Source organism: Coptis chinensis, chromosome 4, assembly GCF_015680905.1.
Source record: "Coptis chinensis isolate HL-2020 chromosome 4, ASM1568090v1, whole genome shotgun sequence".
Taxonomy (NCBI): domain Eukaryota; kingdom Viridiplantae; phylum Streptophyta; class Magnoliopsida; order Ranunculales; family Ranunculaceae; genus Coptis; species Coptis chinensis.
Window position 1 is genome coordinate 17488424 of NC_141459.1, and position 21456 is coordinate 17509879.

At 37.4% G+C, this 21456-nt stretch overlaps 3 protein-coding genes across 4 annotated transcripts; 2 read left to right on the plus strand and 1 right to left on the minus strand.

The window, feature by feature from the left end:
* Window positions 1–9668, plus strand: XYP1 (Bifunctional inhibitor/lipid-transfer protein/seed storage 2S albumin superfamily protein). 2 transcript variants are annotated; one of them, XM_086607162.1, is made up of 3 exons: window positions 1–597; window positions 701–727; window positions 9260–9668. In XM_086607162.1, the coding sequence occupies exons 1-3, from the start codon at window positions 258–260 to the stop codon at window positions 9451–9453; spliced, it is 561 nt and encodes a 186-aa protein (XP_086463288.1). In that variant the 5' UTR covers window positions 1–257; the 3' UTR covers window positions 9454–9668. The 2 variants fall into 2 exon arrangements, with proteins under 2 accessions (XP_086463288.1, XP_086463287.1); XM_086607161.1 differs by having other exon boundaries at window positions 153–597; window positions 9239–9668.
* Window positions 9669–12957: 3289 nt separating this feature from the next.
* On the plus strand, window positions 12958–13446 carry LOC147502265 (chaperone protein dnaJ 20, chloroplastic-like). Its single transcript, XM_086604491.1, has one exon. It carries the CDS (start codon window positions 12958–12960, stop codon window positions 13444–13446), a length of 489 nt encoding a protein of 162 aa, XP_086460617.1.
* Window positions 13447–15641: 2195 nt separating this feature from the next.
* On the minus strand, window positions 15642–16859 carry LOC147502266 (uncharacterized). Its single transcript, XM_086604492.1, has 4 exons — window positions 16698–16859; window positions 16264–16461; window positions 15997–16160; window positions 15642–15825 (listed from the first exon to the last, which is right to left on the minus strand). Exons 1-4 carry the CDS (start codon window positions 16857–16859, stop codon window positions 15642–15644), a joined length of 708 nt encoding a protein of 235 aa, XP_086460618.1.
* Window positions 16860–21456: the final 4597 nt, after the last annotated feature.

Sequence of the window (21456 nt, forward strand, 5' to 3'; positions counted from 1 at the left end):
ACACATTCTAGAGTTGACCACAATTCGTAATCGAGTTTCTTCAAAAAACCGAATCTCAAAAAAGAGGTGACATCTGGTCAGGTTATCGAAAAAAACAAAAGAGGTGACATCTGGTACGAGATAAAATATGCACATGGCGCACTCTGGTAACCTTTCACACCTCGTCATAATTACTCCACCACTACTTATTACCACATTAACACCTCTTTCCTCTTCTCTCTAAAAAAACTCTTCATCTTCTCTTTCACAAACAAAAAATGGTTAAAGCCAGTCTCATATATTGTGTAATGGCACTATGGTGTGTGTTGAGTGTGAAGTGTGCTACAAAAACAGCTCCAGCACCAACTCAAGAATGTGCAACAGTAATTTTAACTATGGCTGATTGTTTGTCATTTGTTACTAGTGGTAGTACAGTTAAGAAACCTGAAGGTGGGTGTTGTACTGGGCTGAAAACTGTGTTGAAAACAGCTCCTGATTGTCTTTGTCAAACATTTAAGAGTAGTGGTCAATTGGGTATTGCTTTGGATATGCAAAAGGCCATGACTCTTCCTTCTGCTTGTGGTGTTAAAGCTCCCCCTTCGATTGCTACCTGTAATTGTATGTATTTTAGTTTCGCTTTGATTTGGGGGTTGTTTTATTTTTTTGTGGCTTTTGAATTTTGATTGACATTGACTATTTTTTTTTTAATATTAATTTGCAGTGAGTGTTGCTCCTGGTGCTTCTCCTGGTGAGTTGTTTTTGCCCTTTTCTTGCTTATCCATGCTGTGGCTTGAAAATTGGTTTGTGTGTAATTATATTGCTTAGGGATTTGTATTGAATATTGATGCTTGATATTTTATTAACTATTTAAATACTATTATTTTTTATTCTTTGAGTGAGAAGGGGTTAGATTATTGATAATTTTTTTAAGGGAACTGACAATGAAATTTGAAGCCCTCTCTGTAGTCTGTACTATTCTATTTCTATTTCTATTCCTTTCATCTAATTGGTATTAGATTTGCTTTCAAGATGCCATGTGGGCCAATTTGGAAAACAATTTTAAATTCTTGAAGAATTTGACTAGATTATAAAATGTCTGAGCATTTCAACATACCTCATTTCATTTTTCATTTACTTTTGTTTAGTTGACAAAATTCGTTTGAATCCAAAAAAAAAAAAGGCCCCTTCGGCTAGATGGGGTGTAGTCGTAGAAACGTCTGTGTTAACGTTGTGATACTGCTGTGAGAGAGTTTGATACTTTGATCAATGGATTATTGTTCCTTGATCAAAAGCTATAAATTTTTTTAATGCAAAATAGAGATAGATTTTATTGAAACCTTTTAGCCACTTGGTAGAAACCAAGGAACAAATATTGAAATTGTTGGGTTGTTGGAACCGTCGAGCTTTGCTCCGGTGTCCGTTCACCACTCTCAGATTCTCAATCGATGAAGAGGCGACCGCTGCGTCCATGAAGCGGGCCTTCGTATTTCGTCTGGCTTGTTGATGTCGATGAAGAAGCGCCTTCACCTATGGGCGACTTCGCTCATGCTCGATGAAGAAGCTTCATGCTCACTATGTAAATGCCTTCGGCTCATGCTCCAGAATTGCGGCCCAAGCCCATTTTTTCTTCACCTTTGTCTATGTACACCTATATAAAGGAAATAGATTAGGGTTTTGAAACTTAACTTTGAGAGATTCATTTCTAGGGTATTGTGGGAGCTCTGTTGAGCTAGGGTTTGAGTGAGGCCTCTTCTTATTGATCATTGATCTCTTGAAACTCTCCAATCTTTGTTATAAAGGAAACTTCGGCTCTTGTGTGTGGATGTAGGTAACATTTACGAACCACCTAAATCTTTAATGTCTCTTTGCATATTTACTTCCATTATTATTGTTCTTATGAATTGATGATGATCTGATGAGTGGTTTTGCTTGGTTGAGGTTGTTGTGATAACTACCAAAGTCTTGGGTGGGTGATTTCCTTGGTGTGATCTCCAAGTTGAAATCATTTGGGATAGAAAGTAAAATTTAGATTGAGGTGTGACCTTCTAGTGAAATCTCCCAACAAGTGGTATCGAGCACGCGGTTGTGAATCATTGGAACAAGGTGTGTGAGGAAAGACTCCACTTTAAAGACGAGAGAGCTAGGTGTTTGAAGAAATTCCTCGAGAAGTTCTCCACCGTTGTTTTGGTTCAATTAAGTCATGACGACCGACCAAGAAAAGCTACAAGATAGAAGTTTGACGGAACAAACTTCGGATATTGGAAGATGCAAATTGAGGATGTTCTCTATCGAAAAGGATTTGATGGAAACGTTGATAAGTGAAAGCCCGAGGAGATTCCGCAAGATAAATGGGATTTGCAAGATAGAAAGGCCTTGGCCACAATCCGATTAGTCTTTTTGAAGTCGGTAGCCGGAAATTTCAATATTAAGATCGAGAAGGCGGTGAAGTCTCCGTGGAGGCACTTTACTACGATGTATGAACAACCTTCGGCCCGAACAAAGTCTATTTGATCACCAAGCTATTTAGTATGAAAATGTTGGAGGGGACCTCCTTGAGGATCACCTAAATGAATTCAACCAAACTAAGGACCAATTGGAGTCGGTTGAGATTACATTTAGTGATGAGGTGCTAACTTTGGCGATACTTGGACAATTGCCTCCAAGTTAGAAGGCGACTATATGGCTATTAGTGGCTCTTGCTGGAATGACCAAGTTGAAGTTTGAGCATGTTGTTAGTATGGTACTAACCGGCTAAATCCGGAGGCAGGATGTGTCCGTCATCTTCGGGATCAACCGGTCGGCATTGAGCAATCGAAAGTAGGGAAGAAAGTCAAACGAGAGTCAGTAGTAAGAAAAAGTGGAGGGGAGATCGAAATCTCAAGCCTCCCATTGCAAAAGCGTTGAACCAAAACCTCGAGACATAAGTGAAGTGGTGTCTTTATAATTGTGGTAGGCCCCGCCACTATAGCCCCTTGCGGCACGAAACAACAACAACATTAATAAGAACAAGAAAAGAATCAAAAGCTAATGTTGTTGAGATGGTAGATGACGCTTTGATATGTTCACGATGGAGCACAAAAGAGTCTTGGGTACTTGATTCCGCCAAGATCTTTCCATGCTACCTCACATCGGTAGAGTTCCTTGAGAACTACACCGGGGTGACCTTGGAAAGTCTTTCTCGGTGATGACCAACCTTGTGACATTGTAGGCAAAGCGGCGATCGGCATATCAAGATGAATGGCTCGTCATGGTTATTGAGGGACGTCCGACCGGTTCGGATTTGAGGAAAAATTTGATTTACGTAGGGCATTGGCAAGTGAAGGATTTATTCTGATCTTTACCGGTGATACTTGGAAGGTCTCGAAGGGTTCATTGATTGTTGCAAATGGTAAGAAAGATGGTACTTTCTACATGACCGCAGCACATGGTTGTGAGTCGATTGCCGCGGCAACGTGGCAAAGAAGGATCCAATGTTTGGCACCGGAGACTTGGTCACATGAGTGAGAAAGGAATGAAAATCCTTCACTCTTACGGTAAACTCCCAAAGTTCTGATCGGACCGAAATTGACTTCTCGTGAGAACCGTATTTGGAAAGCGGAAGCGGGTGAGTTTTCGAGAAATGGGTCGACTCAGAAAGCTAGAAGGCGAAGTTGATACATCTGAGATGTCCGGGGGCGGCTAATGTCTCTTTACTTGGCGGAAAGTCATATTTTGTGACTTTCATTGATGACCATACTAGGAAGGTGTGGGTCTATTTCTTGAGACACAAAGTCGGAAGTATTTGAAGTGTTCAAGACTTGGAAGGCCATGGTTGAGAATGAGACAAGCTTGAAAGTAAAGAAAGCCGAGATCCGGCTGAATTGGAAGAGTATGAAGATTCGTGGTTTTAAAAGACTTGTCGGTGACAATGGCATCAAGATGGAAAAAGACTTTGCGGGGACACCTCGTGAGAATGGGGTTCAGCAGAGCGATGAATAGAACAACGACAGAGAGAGCTAGGTGTATCGTGCACTAAGCGAGAGCTTGCCAGCGGTTAAAGGCGTAAAGTGTTAGCCTTACTTACGATCAATAGAGACCATCGGTGCCTTTGGATTTTAAGATTCGAGAAAAGTGTGGAAGAAGGGAAGGATGTGAACCTTTCCCATTTGAAGGTGTTTGGTTGTGGTGTCCTATGTCCACATTAGTGACCAAGTTAGAAGCAAGCTTGATGCTAAGTCACTTAAAGTGCACTTTCATTGGCTATGGCGGTGATGATTTTGGGTATCGCTTTTGGGATGATCAAAATCGGAAAATCATTCGTAGTAGAGATGTTGTGTTTAATGAGAAGGTGATGTCTGAGGACGAGATGAAGCCAAACCAAGGAATCGAACGAGTCTGAAGGCACCGCAGTATGTTGAGTTGGAAGAAGACCCGATGTAAGTCGTGGTATAATTAGAGCCCCACCCCAATCGAGGAGGATAGCGGAGTAGTGACTTCGAGAGAATAATGAGGATACTACACCACCGAATCCATCTCCACCTCGTGCCCCAAGGAAGACATCCAGCCACATGTACCGAAGTTCGAGATATCCGCCTCCACCCATGTGAATTACTTGCTACTTCATGATGGTGGGCGAGCCCAATGCTATGATGAAGCATTGGAGGTGAGTGATGGCAAGCAAGTGGAGCTTCTTGCAAGATGAGATGAAGTCCCCATCTTGTAAGCGCGTGGGAGTTAGCCAAACTACCCGTGGGCAAGAAGGCTCTGAGAACAAATGGGTGTTTAGAGTCAAAGAGGAACATGATGGTTCCCGAGATACAAAGCGAGGCTAGTAGTCGAGGGCTTTTTTGAAAGCGGCGTTGACTTCACAGATATTCTCCCCAGGTGGTGAAACCAAATACTATTCGGTCGGTGTTGAAGTATTGTTTGGTGGAAGATTTGTATCTTGGCGGTTGGATGTTAAAACCGCCTTCCTCCATGGTGACCTAGTTGAGGAAATTTATATCACAAAGAACCCAGGGTTTCATCGAAGAAGTAAAGAGAATATGGTATCGCGGGCTACCCGAAAAAGAGCACGTATGGTTTCAAACAAGCCCCTAGGCAGCGGGTACGAAGTTTGATAACTTCATGCAAGGAAATGGCTACTATAAGTCTGCAACGTGACCATTGTTGCTACTTGAAGAGGTTCGACTCAATTTCGTCATCCCGTTGCTATATGTTGATGATATGTTAGTAGCGAGTTCCGATATGTCGAAATTAGGAGATTGAAAGAGAAGTTAGCAAGTGAGTTCTCTATGAAGGACTTGGGTCTGCCAAAAGCATTCTAGGGATGAGGATCGAAGAGATAAAGCGTAAAGGTATTCGAGTTGTCTCGGTGAGTATATTGAGAAGGTATTGAAGAGGTTCAAGATGGGTAGTCTGAAACCGGTTTACACACCTTTGGCGATCCACTTCAAGTTGTCGAGGAACACTCTCCCAAGATCGTTGAGGAAAAGAAACTTCATGGCTAAGGTACCATACGCCTCTGCCATTGGAAGCCTTATATGTATGCCATGGTTTGCACATCGTCCCCGATATAGCCCCCAACGATTAAAATTTGTCGGTAGATTTATGTCTAATCCCGGCAAGCAACATTGGGAAGCCGTGAAGTGGATATTGAGATATCCGAGGAAGTACTACAGAAAATGCCTATGTTATGGAAGGGGTGTTGTGAACCCGCAAGGGTATGTGGATGCCGATTTTGCGGGAAGTAGATCGCTTGAAAAGAAGCATGGTTATGTCTTTCTATGGAAAGCCACCTGCGATGAGTTAGTTTCTCGATTCTGAAGATTGTTGCTTTGTCTACCACGTAAGGCGAGTATGTGGCCGTTCTGAGGCAAGCAAAGAGATGATTTGGTTCTGAGGGATTGATGGAAGAGCTTGGGATGAAGCAAGAGAGAAGTGTGTTACACAGGATGTCGAGTGCTATACATCTTGCCAAGAATTCCGCCTTTCATTCTAGGACCAAACACGTTGGTCTCCTGTGATCATTTTATCCGATCTCATTGGAGGATGAGGTTTTGGCACTTGAGAAGATCGAGGGAGTGAGAATCCGGCGGATATGTTGATTGAGGCCGCTCTATCGGTGAAGTTGAAGTTGTGTTCAACCCGGTGGTCTTCTTGCTTGAAGACCATGATGGATGAAATGCCGAGTGTTTCTTTAGTTTTTGGATTTGGATTGAGTTGTTACAATTGAGATGTGATGTGCATGAAGAATCTCGAAGGTTCCAAGTGGGAGATTGTTGGGTTGTTGGAACCGCCGAGCTTTGCTCCCGTGTCCGCTCACCACTCTCCGCTTCACGAATCGATGATGAAGAGACCGACCGCTTCGTCCATAAAGCGGCCTTCAGCGCTCGTCTGCAAGCTAGCCGATGTCGATGAAGAAGCGCTGGCCACACTTCCCTACGGGCTTTATCGCCATGCTCGATGATGAGGGCTTCATTTCACCTATAAAGGCTTCGTATCATCTCGAATTAAAGCCCAAGCCCATTTTTCTTCACCTTTGTCTATGTACACCTATATAAAGGAAATAGATTAGGGTTTTGAAACTTAACTTTGAGAGATTCATTTCTAGGGTATTGTGGGAGCTCTGTTGAAGCTAGGGTTTGAAAGTGAGGCCTCTTCTTATTGATTCTTGATCTCTTGTAAACTCTCCAATCTTTGTTATAAAGGAAACTTCGGCTCTTGTGTGTGGATGTAGGTAACATTTACCCAACCACCTAAATCTTTAATGTCTCTTTGCATATTTACTTCCATTATTATTGTTGCTATGAATTGTGATGATCTGATGAAGTGGTTTTGCTTGATTGAGGTTGTTGTGATAACTACCAAAGTCTTGGGTGGGTGATTTCCTTGGTGTGATCTCCAAGTTGAAATCATTTGGGATAGAAAGTAGCTAGATTGAGGTGTGACCTTCTAGTGAAATCTCCCAACAGAAATGGAGGTGAATTACATTCCTGCTCACTGCTGCACTGTATGGTATTTCAATTCCAAATCCAGTTTCCCCTGATTATGTTGTTGCTCCTGGGCAAGATATAGAGACACATCACCCTTTAAGCACTTCTACTTTGCACAATTTCCAAACAGTGTAGTTTTTTATTGCCCTTCATCACTAATCTTATATATATATATTTTGTTGGTAAAGTTCATCCCTATTCTTATCCCAGTTTCTTTCTTTATCCTATTATTTTCAGTTCTATTTTAATGCTTTTTTTCGCCAACTTAACAAATTTCTTGGATTTCTTCTGAATCATTTCTGATTAATAAACCCCTGATAAACCATTTGTAGAGCTTATGTTGGCGTGGTTAATATGTGTGCGTTTGCGCTCATCATAATGAGCCAAATGTGTGGGCAAACATGTTCTTGGGACGTGCCTTTCATACAGCAGGATCCTCATCACTAGGGGTAGTGGGTGGTGGCCTACATACCGTGTGTGATTGGGTAGATGTTAACATCAATTTGTCACTGATGTTGGTGACATCCATTTACTTGGGGTGTGTGTTGGGTTGGTGAAACCAAGGCCCAAAATATCGATATCGATGAATATATCGGTGTACCCAAAAACCGATATATATCGGATATATCGGATATATCCATTTTTTTTGGTAACCAGTTCAAACTATTTAAAATATCGAAATATCGGATATATCGGAAATATAATATCAAATGTTCTATATATCGGAAATATAGGATTTATATTTTAAAATGGTCAAAAAGTCAACCGATATATATTGATTATGTGGAAATATCGATTATATCGGGCGATATAAAGTTTCATATTCGGAAATTCGTTATATATCGGAAAAAAAAAGAGTTCTATATTCGTATATGTCTGAAATATCGATGTCGGTGTACCAAAATACCGATATATATCGGCGATATATCGGATATATCGGCGATATTTTGGTCCATGGGTGAAACTAGATAGCATTGCTTTCTAAATTACCATACGAAATGAGAAATAACCAACTAACGAATATCAGAATATGTGCTAGCTCATTCACTCAAAAAGAGGTTAATTTGTTTATTTTATGCATAGTTCTCATTTCTAAAACTTTAATCTGTTTCTTTCTTTCAAGTATTATAATGCTTCAGTGCTTCACCATCTTGAAATGAGACCCTAAAGAGAAGTGATGATGTGTTGGATTGGTGATCAAACTAGATAGCATTGCTTTCTAAATTTCCATACTAATGAGAAAGAACTAAGAATATCAGAAATCCAGGATAGGTGCTAGTTCAATAACTCTCAAAGAGCTTTTGTTTATGTATTTTTTGCAGAGTTCTCATTTCAAAAACTTGACTTTCTTTCAAATATTATAATAATGCTTCACCATCTTGAGACCCTAAAGAGCTAAAAACAGAAGTGATGATGGGTTGGTGATACCGCCATTTACCAACATTAAGTATGCAAACAAAAGTAAGGAAGACTACTATTGCGACAAGCCAAACAGACTAATCACCCAACTATGCCTCACTAACGAAAGATGACAAAGTTATATTGTAGCTCTTAGAAGTGGTGTCATCGTGTTAGAGCAGTTGTTTAATCATTTTTTTGTTGTTAGGATTTGGTTTGAAATAAATCTATTCTACTTAACTAATTTTTCATATTTTCACCTAAGTTATATCGGACATGTGTATCAGTGTCCGACATGGATACGGAGTGTTTGACCTTGTTACAAAGAAATTACTATGCAAGTGGGATATCAGGGAGTTATGACTATGTTAATAGGTTGAGTCTAGTAGGGTTTAAAAGAAACCCTTGTTTGAAGTCGTATGCATAATGTGTCTGTCTGAGATGAATACGTATCAGACACCGATTTTTTAAAATACGAAGTGTCCATGTCACTTGGATTTAAATGTTGGAAATCACTTAAGTAAATCTGATCCTTGGGATACAAGCAAGGTTTCAATAGAAACAAATCACTAATTGTATACTACACATGTACAATACAATTGTACACTATCAAATACACCTCTGTTATTACATGTGTGCATCCTTAACAACTTGCAGCCAAATGTTATGGTCTATGCATAACTTTATTGGAATAAGGTTTTGTAACATGGGTCCAGTGTTATATGACATGTTTAAGTATATAGCCATATAGGCATATTTGGAATGGTTAGATTACTCTTTTTAGTTTTCATTACTCATTGTAGTTCAACTTGAAAATATTAAGACAGTGTCTTGTTAACTGGAGTCCTTTTAATACATGTGGTTACTGCCATCTTATGATCTTGTAGCTAATTCACCAAAATCTTCAGCTGCATCTCCTAAATCACCGAAGACACCAGCTCCATCATCTTCCTCACCGTCTCCTAGTTTTGCTCCGGGGCCAGCATCAGGGACTTCAACTTCAACCAAATCTGGTGCATCCACAATTTCAGTATCATTTGTAGCTCTTGTTAGTATTGTTGCTGTGTTGTGCTTTCACTTTCTGAATATAGAGTTTTTTTAGGCTATGTCTTATTGTCTTAGGGATTAGTATTTGATCATTGTGTTGAGTTAGCTACTGGGATTTGCATTGTGATAGATAGACTATTTATTTGGTGTTGTGGACAGATTGAGAAAGCATTTTCATGTTATGTCGTTATTTCTTTTGGTTTTAATTTCTGAGTTACCTAGTAGAGACTGGGATATATTGGTTGCATAATAGTATTGTTGTTTTCATTCTATTTGGGCAGGCTTACCTTTCCTCCAAGCAAATCTTCTGTTGCTTTGGGGGATTTGACTTGTGCAAGCCCATCGTCCTTCAATCTTAATTTTATGGCTGTGTTTGAAACTTTGAATTATTATATAGGGAAAAACTTTCATAGGAACCCAAATTGAGTCATGGACACATTTAGTTTAAATTTCATGAAATATGGTGGTGCATGAGAATCCAACTTCAAGAGCCTTGAGGAAGAATTCTTCCAGACATGTTTCTCCATTGCTTCTCTAATTAATTTTTTCCATCAAAACTTTCTTGTGGGTGGAGAAAAACTATATGGTTTACCGTTGGTTTTTCAATGTAGTTTTGATTGGAAAAATAACACACCCTAACCAATCTGTATTGACCGTTGGTAGTAGGAGTTATGTGGGTTAACAAAGATTGCAGAGACTGTGTACCTGACCAACTGACCATACTTGAGGCCATGGGCCAAGAAGGTGGGGGCTGGGTTGGTAAACCTAAGAAAAAGAAGCCCAAGAAGGATGGATAATAGAAGACTAGAAAAGGGTGGGATGAAGGGCAGGATGAGAGGAAGGAGAAAGTGGTATAAAGGAGAAAGTGGATTAGGCCTTACGGATTGGCGGAGATCATTCTCCAGAAAAAGGGCTGAGAAGGAGAATGGGAGGCCATGAAAGGGGAAAGGAAGGAGCATAGAGGGTTGGAAAATTACACCATTTTTGGTGAAACTGAAACAGGCTGATTTTTTAGAATGGGTCGTGCTTATCTCGCTCAACTACGCACAAGTCACCCTAATACTCCCATGTTCTAGGCATAGGTTGACAGAGGATCGGAAGGCTGAAGGTGTCACCCTAATGCTGCGAGTTGAAACCAAGATCAGTTCCATTGTACCCTCTACTTCAGAAGTGCATATATCTGGTTCAGATGCCCATTTATTAAATAAATTAAGCTTACAAGGTAGAAGAAGAGTCAAAGAAAAAGAAAATCTAAAGAATAAAACCTAAAGATCAAGACAATTAGGACGACTGTTCCTTTGAGATTTTGGCCGTTGGCTAGATCAATTGTTTTAGTATAAAAAAGTAAACAGCAAGTTTATATCAGTAGACTTTTAGGTTCTGAACTAGAAACATATTCCAAAACTTTATCACGTAACACAATTTGCTCCTTCCATATTAAGTCCTTCGATCATAGTACAAGTAAGGTGTCTAATTTGTGAAAGTTTTATTAGGGCGGAGGGGTCGTTATGATATGATTTGCCAATAAAAAATCTCTCTCAGTAGCCACGTAATCAGGCATATAATTGGGTGTGATCATAAAATGATGGCGGAATGAAAGTTTTCAATAAAATTCAAGTAATTGGATTGAGAGCCCAATTTTGAAAAAAAAAAAACCCCACTTAAAGTCCATTTTAATTTTAATTTTAATTTCGCATTAAGTCCAAAAACACGGGTTGATATTACCACACTATGTAAATTTAAATTTCTATATGTAAAATACTATGAAAATTTAATGTTGTATATGTAAATTAAAATTTTTATATGTAATTGAAATTTGTATATGTAAAAATACTATGTAAATTGAAATTTTCATGTGATGATGTCAACCTGGTGCCACTTGAGCTGAAACTTGGAAGTGGACTTAGGGCGAAATTATTATTGGGCTTTGTTCTTTTTCTTGGGCGTAATCTCTGTTATCAATTTCCTATACGTAGCAAGTTGGAATGTTGGATAATTTCCCGTTTTAGTATACTGCCAATGACAGCTAATTAGGACAAATCCTACTCTTCAACAAATCTTAAAGAACACAAGTAGCAGGAGCAAATGTGTGCCGGCAGAGAAAGAACCAACACCTAATACACGGTTTTATGCTTGCGCATAATACACTTGTGCAAATACAATTATACAAGACAAGGACAAGGACAATGTAACTGGTGGATTGGTGGACTAAAAAGCAATATACGTCTTTACAAAAAAGAAAGCAATATACGTACCACAGTGAGCATTCCATGGCATGGGCAAGCAAACAAAATAGAAATCAAAGTAGACTCGACATATTTTTTTTCTGGATAATAGCTGCTAAGGTCCAAACTGTGTCAATGGACGTCACCGCTAATCTGAGAAAATCCATTTAGTAGTCGAAGGTTGTCAATTATGAAAAGGTAAATTGCATTTAAATGAACTTCGATAAAGACCCTTGTTTTTTGGCAGAGTAATTTGATCACCTTTTTAATCGAAGAGTAGGTGTGAATTGTTATATCCAGCTCCCCAAGTAAGATGCCACCAAAAAACAATGCTGGTGTGATTGATGGATTCACAAGTTAAATCAATTTTAGTGTTCAAAACTTCAAATGCTTTCATTCTCCAACAATTTTATCTGTGGTCTTTAGATGGATGCATTACAAGCCTTGATCTCTGCAAAATACACAATAGACTGTACATGTTATTCAAGGATGACTCAGAATCTGAATGGCGAAGTCGAAGAAACTGGTGGTGGTTGATACTGGTGGAATAGCACATTAGCACGTACTCCAGAAGTCACGAAACAAAAACATAGTCCTTACTCTGAAATTAGCTAGCTTATTGCTAAAGGAAACACTAAACCATAAGAAAGTACAAAATTTACCAAACCATCACGGAATACTAGTCCCTCTATATATAACCGAAAGAGAGACTTATTTTTTTGCCTCCCTCTCCTAATTATAACTGAAAGAGACCCCCGCTCTTAATTAGTCCTGGAAAAAGTTATGGTAAAAATAAAAAATTCTAAAACACTTATTTTGAAGCTTAAGGGTACGTGGTAACTGGTAAGTACTGATCGTTGTCCCGTTTTCAATCAAACTAGGGTCTTGCCAAGTCGTTTTTGACTTGGCCTAGCCAACCTTCTTCCTATCGTCTTTTGTATTGCACCACTTAGCTTTTATATATATATTCATTTTTTAAACGTTATCATGGCATTTTTTATTAACAGGAAATACCGAACTTTGGATTAAATGAAGACAATTGAAATTAGTTAAACTTCATAAGTCAAGTCCCATCTAGAGGTTACCAAAAAAAAAAGTCCCATCTAGAATACAACTACCTTTCCCATGGAAAAGTGTACACGAGCTGAGGACAGGACATATGATCCAATTCTTGGCGCTATTGGGGACGCCCGACTTCCTTTCACATTATTTTATGAATTTTACGAAAGTGCACCGGAAGCTACCTCTAGAGACCTCTATTTATGTGTTGGAGACCCGTTAGGAGTTTCATATTTTCTCAACTCTGTCTCTCTCCCTCCCTCCCTCTCACATATATGGATATTTCTTGCCATTTGAAAACTAAAGAGATTCTATTAGTTGCCAGAACATCCTCACAAAAGTCTCACAAGATCAACAACATTAAATGTAGTGTTAATATTTTGGCAACTCAAAGGAGAAAGAGCAGTAACTTGTATGAAGTTCTGTCTCTTGAATCTAATAATGTTGGTTCTGATGATATAAAGAAGGCATATAGAAGCATGGCTCTTCAATACCACCCTGATGTCGTTCCACTTTCAAGAAAAGAAGAATCAACAAGAAAATTTGTGGAATTTCAAAAAGCTTATGAGACACTGTCTAATCCGATTTCGCGACAAAAGTATGATTATCAATTAAGATTAGGTGATGTATCAGAGGGTGGAGTTCATGAAATGCAAAATGAGTCATATAAACATTTTCCTAGTGAAGTATGGGAAAACCAGCTTGAAGGATTACAACAAAGGTCTCAAAGTCGAATCAAGAGGAACAAAAGAACATACATTTGATTCAACTGTCTTCTTTTCGTTTTTCAGTCCATTGGCAGAAATTCGACTTTTAAAATTTCCATTATAGATGCGTATAGTACGGTGGTTCCTTGCTTCGGATTAGAGTCAGTTTATTGTACTATCTGAATTCCAAACATTAAAATCTCATGCATGCATTCCTTCATCATGTGAAATGTCCTAACATTCGAAAACAAATGTTCAATATTATGTTATGAATAATCTTTAATTATGTTATGCATTTACATCTTGAGTAATGAGTATATATGTACTACTTGGAACCTCAGCGAATTGCAAATGAACACATACTTGTCTCCTACATTAGCCCGTATTGTGTCATCTCGAGGACGAAGGGTCTCATCATGTGGCGGCTAGACGGCACAATAAAGGTACCTTGGTCTTCCATGAACATCAATTCATAGCCCTACTAATATGACTCTTTTCCAAGCCTGCCGACACAATATGTAAGGACATGAACCCCGGGTAAAAGTGTCTATCCCGCTAAGCGCGAGCATCCACCAACCACATAGGGTTCTCATCCTACAACGTTCTCTCTTTATAGTAGTAGATTGCACCTCTACTATACGTCTATACCCAATCAAAAAGGGAAAAATCCTAAAATTCTCCTTTTTAAGGAGGTTCCAACTCTAGACCATCCGATCCTGAACTCAGCTAAGAGTTGTTGTATATTTGTGCGGTTGTGCACTTGTGCCTAGCAAGACGGTTTTAGTACCACAAAATGACCCATTTATGTAGTATTTGTCTTTTCATTCTCTTGAGATTATAGTTTGTGAGAGCATCATCAACGCACTGCTAAATTTTTTTGTGACACATCAGTTTTTTTCGTCGATCCAAATTGTTAAAAACGTGTCAAGTACCAACGTATTTGGACAACATTTGGGGTTTCCATTTCGGACGCGAATAGTTGTCTCGTTCCAGCCGGGCCCAAAAACATCCAGCCGTTTTAATTTGTTATTTTAATTTTTTATTAAAAAAAATTGAAAAAGTTATGTACAACAAAATTTGCCTCGTTCCAATTTCTTGGGTTCCAGCCATTTTAATTTTTTAATTACAAAAAAAAAAAAAAAAAAATAATAAATAAATAAAAAAATGGTCCCATTGTGGGACGGGACAACTTGTCTCGTGCGTCTCATTTATATTTTTCTCACGAATTTGGTTTGGAATAATTTGACAATTGTTAGAATACAAATCGTGTTTTGGCAGCGCGTTGGGAGTCGAAATTGCCAAAATCATTTCCATCTGTCACATTATAAATGGGATATAACAACGCGTTGATGATGTTCTGAGTGTAGCTTCCTTAACTTCAACAAATTCTCAAATATAGGGAGTTATTAAACCTTCCAAAAACAAGAAACAAGATAATTTATCCACTCTGGCTCAATCAGTCCATTATTCAAAGATTTAAAACTCATGTTGAACACTTGAACATGTATATAGTTCTGTGGGTTAAAGAAGTTAATTAGACTTTACAAAATTATCAGACAATTGGCGATTATAATACAACAAAGGTGTCTACTAATAAGACAAAGCCTTATCTATTACTATCATACAAATTAATTAGTTGTAGAGTTGTACCTAATAATATATAGAGAGAGATCTTAATTGGTTTTTCAACTATGGCTTTTGATGTAGTACAATTTGCCAATGCATATGTGAATGAACTGGAAAAGCAGGCAACAAAGTCGGAAAGACATGGACGCGACCATATTTGATTGGAAACGTCAAAATAAGCATAACCCACAGCGCTGTGGGCACCACCCTCTTCAGTGGCGGAGCTAGGAAAGTAAGTGAGGGTGAGCCAGCCAGACAAAAACCAAGCATACAAAAAAAAAAAAAAAAAAAAACATATATTATATATATTAATGTATTAGAAAAAAAAAAATCAAATCTAAACAAGTATTTGTTCATAGTTGTCCTCGGCGGCCTTCTTTTTCGTCATCCTTCTTCATCTTCTGGAAGCGTTGTAAGATCAATTCGGTATCAATGCTATCAAAACTTCTTTTTCAATGTATGTTATTAAACAATCATTCAACCACTCATCATCCATCCGATTAAAAGCGATTCTTTATGATATTCATAGCAGAAAATGCCCTCTCCACAATGAGCAAGAAGCAACAGTAAAATCAGCCAACTTAATCAACAAATAAACAAGTGGGTACACAATGTCTTTCTTTGTCTCAACCATTTTTGGCTAGGCCGCTAATTCCATTTATTTCACCAAACTTAGTATCGGAACGCACATCAATGATATAATTCTCAAGCTGATCCGCTAATTCCATCTGATCTATCTCTGAAAAATCATCGGGATAAAGTCGAGCAAAACGGATCAACTTTTGCTTATCGAAAGCAACAAACGATTCACTAGGATCAAGACATGCCATACAAAGAAGTAATTCTGTGTTTGCTTCATTAAACCGGTCGTTTAACTCTTGAATTTGCAAATCAATACAGTGATAGAATAATCCAACACGATAGTAATATAAATTGGTGTTTCCTTCTGCTCCTCATCGAGACCTCCCTCGAGCCATATACCTCTCTTCCATATTTGGAACAACTACATCATGTTTGACACATAGTGAAGAAACTTCAGTCAGGAGACTATCCCACCCATCATCTCTCATCGCCTGTAAGCGTACCTTTGTTATTTTAACAAGAGTCATGGCATTGACAATGTCTTGGTCTTCACGTTGCAATGCCTTTGACAAATCATTGCTAATTCCTAGTATCGCTTTCATCAAATGCAAATTGAAGATAAATTCAAAAAGATCGCGACCGAATTTAATAATCCGTAAGCCTCACCTCTTTGTTCGAGCTTGAACCATTTTCCACTACATTATCAAGCACATCAACTACTGAACTATAAGTGGTTATCATGCCAAGAAGTGTATAATAGTGTGAGCCCCATCGAGTGTCACCAGATCGTTTAAGACTAGTCTCTTGATTCAACCCTTTGCCACTTGAAATTTCTCCACTTTGTAACGCTGCAACAACTTTAGCCTTCATTGCATCGTATGAACATATCCGTCCTTACACATGATGCTCCAACAATATTTACCACATTAGAGAAATACTAAAAAGGTTAGCGATTGACTCATGATTCTTTGCAACCGCTACAAGGGCTAACCGGAAGGCGATGGGCAAAACAATGAACATAAAATGCGGACTCATTCTCCTTCATTACAAGTGCTTTTAGGCCATTCAAATCACCTTGCATATTCGTGGCCCCATCATACCCTTTGTCCACGCAGCCTAGATATGCTCAACCCATGCTTGGAGAACAACTCATCGATTGCCTTTTTAAGTGTTAATGCACTAGTTTCCTTAACATGCACAACTCTAAAAAATATCTCAATCACGCAACCTTTCTTATCGACATAACGCAAAACAACTGCCATTTGCTCCTTTATTGATATATCACGTGCTTCATCAATTAAAATAGCAAACAATGAATTTCCATAATCTTTTAGAATGGCATTTGTAGTTTCCACAACAGCCGAATTCACAATATCTTTTTGGATATCAGGCGATGTCAATTTTCGATTTTTAGAAGCATTATCAAGAACTTTCTTAATGACTTCGTTATGATCTTTCAGAAACCGTATAAGTTCAAGAAAATTACCTTTATTGATCGACTCATCTGATTCATCATGACAACGAAAAGCTAAACCTTGTCTAAAAAAAAAACCTAATGCAATCAGTTATTGCAGTTAGGTGTATTCGATAATCCCTTCGAACTTGGTCGTTAATGCGTGAAGAAATGTCTCGATATCTTTGCTCTTGATTTAACAAAGCCCGGTGCTGCCCTATAAGCAATATTATGAGCACTATTTGGTCCTCCAACATGCTCCTTTAATTTGGTTTTTCTTTCCCAATTAGTAAACCCCCGTGAGAAAAAAACATCCCCACCTCCTTGTGCCCCTTATTAGGTTTAAAGAGATAACAATATAGACAAAATGCGGCATCCTCGTGAATACTATATTCCAACCAACTAAACTCCTCATACCACTCAATCTGAAAAGCGTCAGGATTCTATTGCCTCTTGTTCTTGGAGGAAAAGCATGATTAGGCTGGCAAGGACCCCTAAGCAAATATGCTCTTCTCACCGAAGTCTTGATCATTAGGATGATAATCAAATCTTTTTCCCTCGCGGGTCTCCCCAAGACTAGACAAGTCAAGTTCTTCACGATTTTCACGTTGAACCCGCTTTGACGTGGGTTGTTCAACACCACCATCCTCAATTTCTTGGTGACTTCGCTTTGAGGAAGATCCTACTTCAACATTGGCAACAGTATTTGTTTTATTAGGTGGTTGAGTAGGTTGAGTGGGTAACGACTTTCCTTTGATCAAATACTTTAACATATCTGTTTAAACAATTAAAATAAACTATTAATCAACTGAATTGAAATTGCACTAATTAAAATAAACTACCAATGTTATTATGATATTCACAAAATAAAATTAAATAAAAATATGTGGTTTAATAAATTCACAAAAAAATACAAAAAAATTAAAAAACATACTTTAGGAACAACTTAATATGAAAAGATAAAAAAAATAAGACAAGAAATTTAATAATATTAGGCTTACCTATAAAATTTTAGAAATTATAGATAACTAATTAAAATAATAAAGAGAAAGGTAAAACTGTGGAAAAGTAGGTACCTGCGTAGTGGGTTTTGCTTCAATTTTTGATAAAAAGTCAAATTGGAGTAAGATATTTTTGTTTTTTTGTTTGTTTCAATTGTTTGGGTTCGGTTTGTGTGCCTGCTTTTTATTTTGTATTTTGGTCGGTTATGGGTCGTGGGTTTTAAGTTTGACTTCAAAGCCAACACTGTTAAGTACTTAAGTGTTAACCGTACTTTAGTACTTTACACAGACACAGTTAGCTTTTTTGGAGACTGTTCGGTTTTTTTCGGATATGACTAGCTAGTTTTTTGGTTTGTGTGAATATGTGAATAGTAGAAAAAAATTTGTTTGCGAAAGTTGAGGGTGAGCCAGGGCGTACCCTGGGCCCCCTGGCTCCGCCACTGACCCTCTTGGGCCCTAAATCCATCGTTTAGGCTTTCAAAATCACGTTTTTGCTGTTTTAGGAAAGTTTTGTTTTTGCTATATCTTTTGATAGGAGAGCTCGTTTTCGATTTGGTCAGTTGGGTTAATTCTATTTTGATTAGTAGTTTCTTAATATGTAGTTATCCCAAAACTTTCCATTTTTGAAAAATTTCGAGTTTTGTGGTAATTATGGTATTTCGCCTATATAAAGGCTAGTAGTCTGTATTAGGGTTTTCAGTTTTGGTTGAAGTTAATAATATTAAGAGTTACTTATCTTGTTTCCATTGTTTGGTATTCCTTGTGTGTGAATCAACAAACCTTGAAGCCATTAATTCCTGGTATTTCACAAAAAATTAATAGGCTTTAGTGTAAGTTGTGAAAATCTGCAACTTATAAGTTCTTCTCTACATCAGCTTTCTTGATATATATATTAAAAAAAAAAATCAAATTGGCTCATCTAGGGAGGGGGATCCTAATTGGTTCATCTAGTGGGCTTAATACCCGTTAACCCTTTTTATGATACTGTAACTAGCAGCCAGACTCCTAAAAGGATGCACTTATACTAGGGGTGACTTTAGATTGGATAAAGGGCTTTCGGAAAATTTTCCAATTTTTTTCGGATGACAATATCTTTTCCAAATTTGATCAAATTATTTTTCGATGACAATATCTTTTCCAAATTTGGAAAGTTCGGAAAATCAGATTTTTTTTAGAAATTTCATAATCGGCAAAATTCGAAATAAATCAGAAATTTGAATTATATAATCGGATTCTCTTTTGGGATAACAATTTTTTTATCCAGTTAATACATTCATTTAGTAATCATTTTGAAATTTATTAATTCATTAAACAACTTAGAACTTTTAACACGTTTATTCAGCAAAGTTTTTCTTCATGTTAATATATTAATTAAGTAAATAGGAAGATGGGAGAAAAAAAGACATGTACTAGAATGATAATATTGATTTCTTGAAGTTGTGTGAGAGAGACAATGTTCTACTTCTCTAGGGTTTTTATTTGGTTTGTAAAAAACTATATATATTTTTAATTTAGTAACTATATGAAATAAATGGCTATATGAAAACTAAACTATCTATAGTTTTCATTAGGAGAACCTTTGCAACTTCTTGTATTTACACCCCCTTTATGTAATAGATTAAGTTCTATAGTAGAGGAAGATGTAATTGACATTTATGAGAGGTTATAATATAGATGGGGATCTGCAAAATCCCAACGCATCATTTCTAAAAAAAAAAACTATATGAAATAAACGGCTATATTTTAAAAATTCGGAAATTAATCGGAAATTGGATCGGATAGGATTTTGAAAAGACATCCAATCCAATTATTTTTCGGAAAAATCGAATATCGAAACACAGATATCATTCATTGCCAAATTCGGAAAAATATCATATCGAAATTCGGAAAAATTAGGTTTTCAAAAAAATAGCACCCCTAACTAAGGCCCTAACTTATACGGACTTGAATATAAAAAAGAAATATCACATGACCATGAGAGAGAAATAAAAACCACATTCGCACAAAAAAATAAAAAACACTAAAATCTCGTATTTTTTCTTTTTCCTCTCTCTCTCTCTTCAAACTCACATTTTTTTAGCTTTATCTTTTTTTTTTCTATCTCTTCTGTTCTTTTTCTTCTTTTTCTTCACTCTACTTAATTTATTCATTCAAATCCCTCTTTTTATTCTAAAATCTAAATTGAAAAATTGTCAAACTTCCGTAAAGAAAATCTCTTCTTTTGTCAAACCATCTCAAGCAGATCATTTGTAAATGGACCTAACTAATGTTACAACCGAAATCACAAGTGCATTTTGTTTTTCTGACATTTTTTGGGCAACAATCCAGTTTGATATTTGTTCAACAAGTGCTCCTCTTCTTACAAATACCCATACAAATTTTAATCAAATTTATTTTGTTCTTAAGAAAGACTGTATTGATTAGATTTGACGAGATTGATCTTTTTCATATTTGATTTGAACTTGGTCATGATACATGGTGATACAAAATTGCGAGAATTGTCGAACCGACGAAAACGGCTTACAATTGGGTACGAGAGAGAAAATAGAGAGGAGTGCAAAACAGGGCTATAGAAAGTTACCAAAAAAAAATAAGGTTTAGAGAAGAGAGGGAGAAGAGTTGGTGTTTTGCTTTTTTATCTTTAAATTATTGTTTTTGCTGGGTTTTTGTGTGCCTCATCAGACACCTTTGGTTGTTAAACGCCACGTATACTATACAGTAACTTGAGATATGAGCTATTTTACTTTGGACGGTTATTACTGACGTGCGCTCCATTTGGTAGAGAGATTGATCTCTCCTCTCTCTTCATCACGACTTTTATCTTAATAATTCTACGGAGACATGCATTTTGGCCTGGTTTAGTGATCTGGCTACGTGTCTGGCAATTTTCTACTGCTCTCTCAAATCCACTACTCAAACAAAGAAAACAAAATTACTCTACTACCCTTCTTATTCCCAATTTCTCATCTAATACTGTTTTATACCTTTAGACCTTGAAATTAAAATTCCTCATCACTCAATAACATCAAATTATAAGAAAATTTTATTTGAGAACTGGGTTTGCTGGAAAAGATGATTTCAAAAATTTATTAATGAAAAATGGTTTTCACAAGTTTTGCACTTGTAAAGAGATTTTGTCTCCAATCAGAACATAAAGATACCATCCTCTTTTTTTTTTTTTTAAAAAATAGAGCTTCTAGAGTGCAACTGCTGTACCAGGACGCAGACATGAAGGACCTTGATTCCAGTACATCTTGGAGCAATACACACGCACCTTTGCCTAATGAGTGGCCCAGATGTGAGAGTACACCTACAACATGCGTATGCTAGATTTTGCATTAAAAAAAAACCAACAGTTGGTATTGTTCAGTGTTCACTAGTGGAAGAGAGGAGAGTTGTAAGTCA

Coding starts and splice junctions, on each gene's coding strand:
- LOC147502265 (XM_086604491.1), top strand. CDS start 12,958: ATGGATATTTCTTGCCATTTGAAAACTAAAGAGATTCTATTAGTTGCC.
- XYP1 (XM_086607161.1), top strand. CDS start 258: ATGGTTAAAGCCAGTCTCATATATTGTGTAATGGCACTATGGTGTGTG. Junction 598..700: donor TTCGATTGCTACCTGTAATT/GTATGTATTTTA, acceptor ATTAATTTGCAG/TGAGTGTTGCTCCTGGTGCT. Junction 728..9,238: donor TGCTCCTGGTGCTTCTCCTG/GTGAGTTGTTTT, acceptor ATGATCTTGTAG/CTAATTCACCAAAATCTTCA.
- LOC147502266 (XM_086604492.1), bottom strand. CDS start 16,859: ATGGCAGTTGTTTTGCGTTATGTCGATAAGAAAGGTTGCGTGATTGAG. Junction 16,462..16,697: donor CTAGGCTGCGTGGACAAAGG/GTATGATGGGGC, acceptor GATGCAATGAAG/GCTAAAGTTGTTGCAGCGTT. Junction 15,826..15,996: donor GTTCCAAATATGGAAGAGAG/GTATATGGCTCG, acceptor TCTTGATCCTAG/TGAATCGTTTGTTGCTTTCG.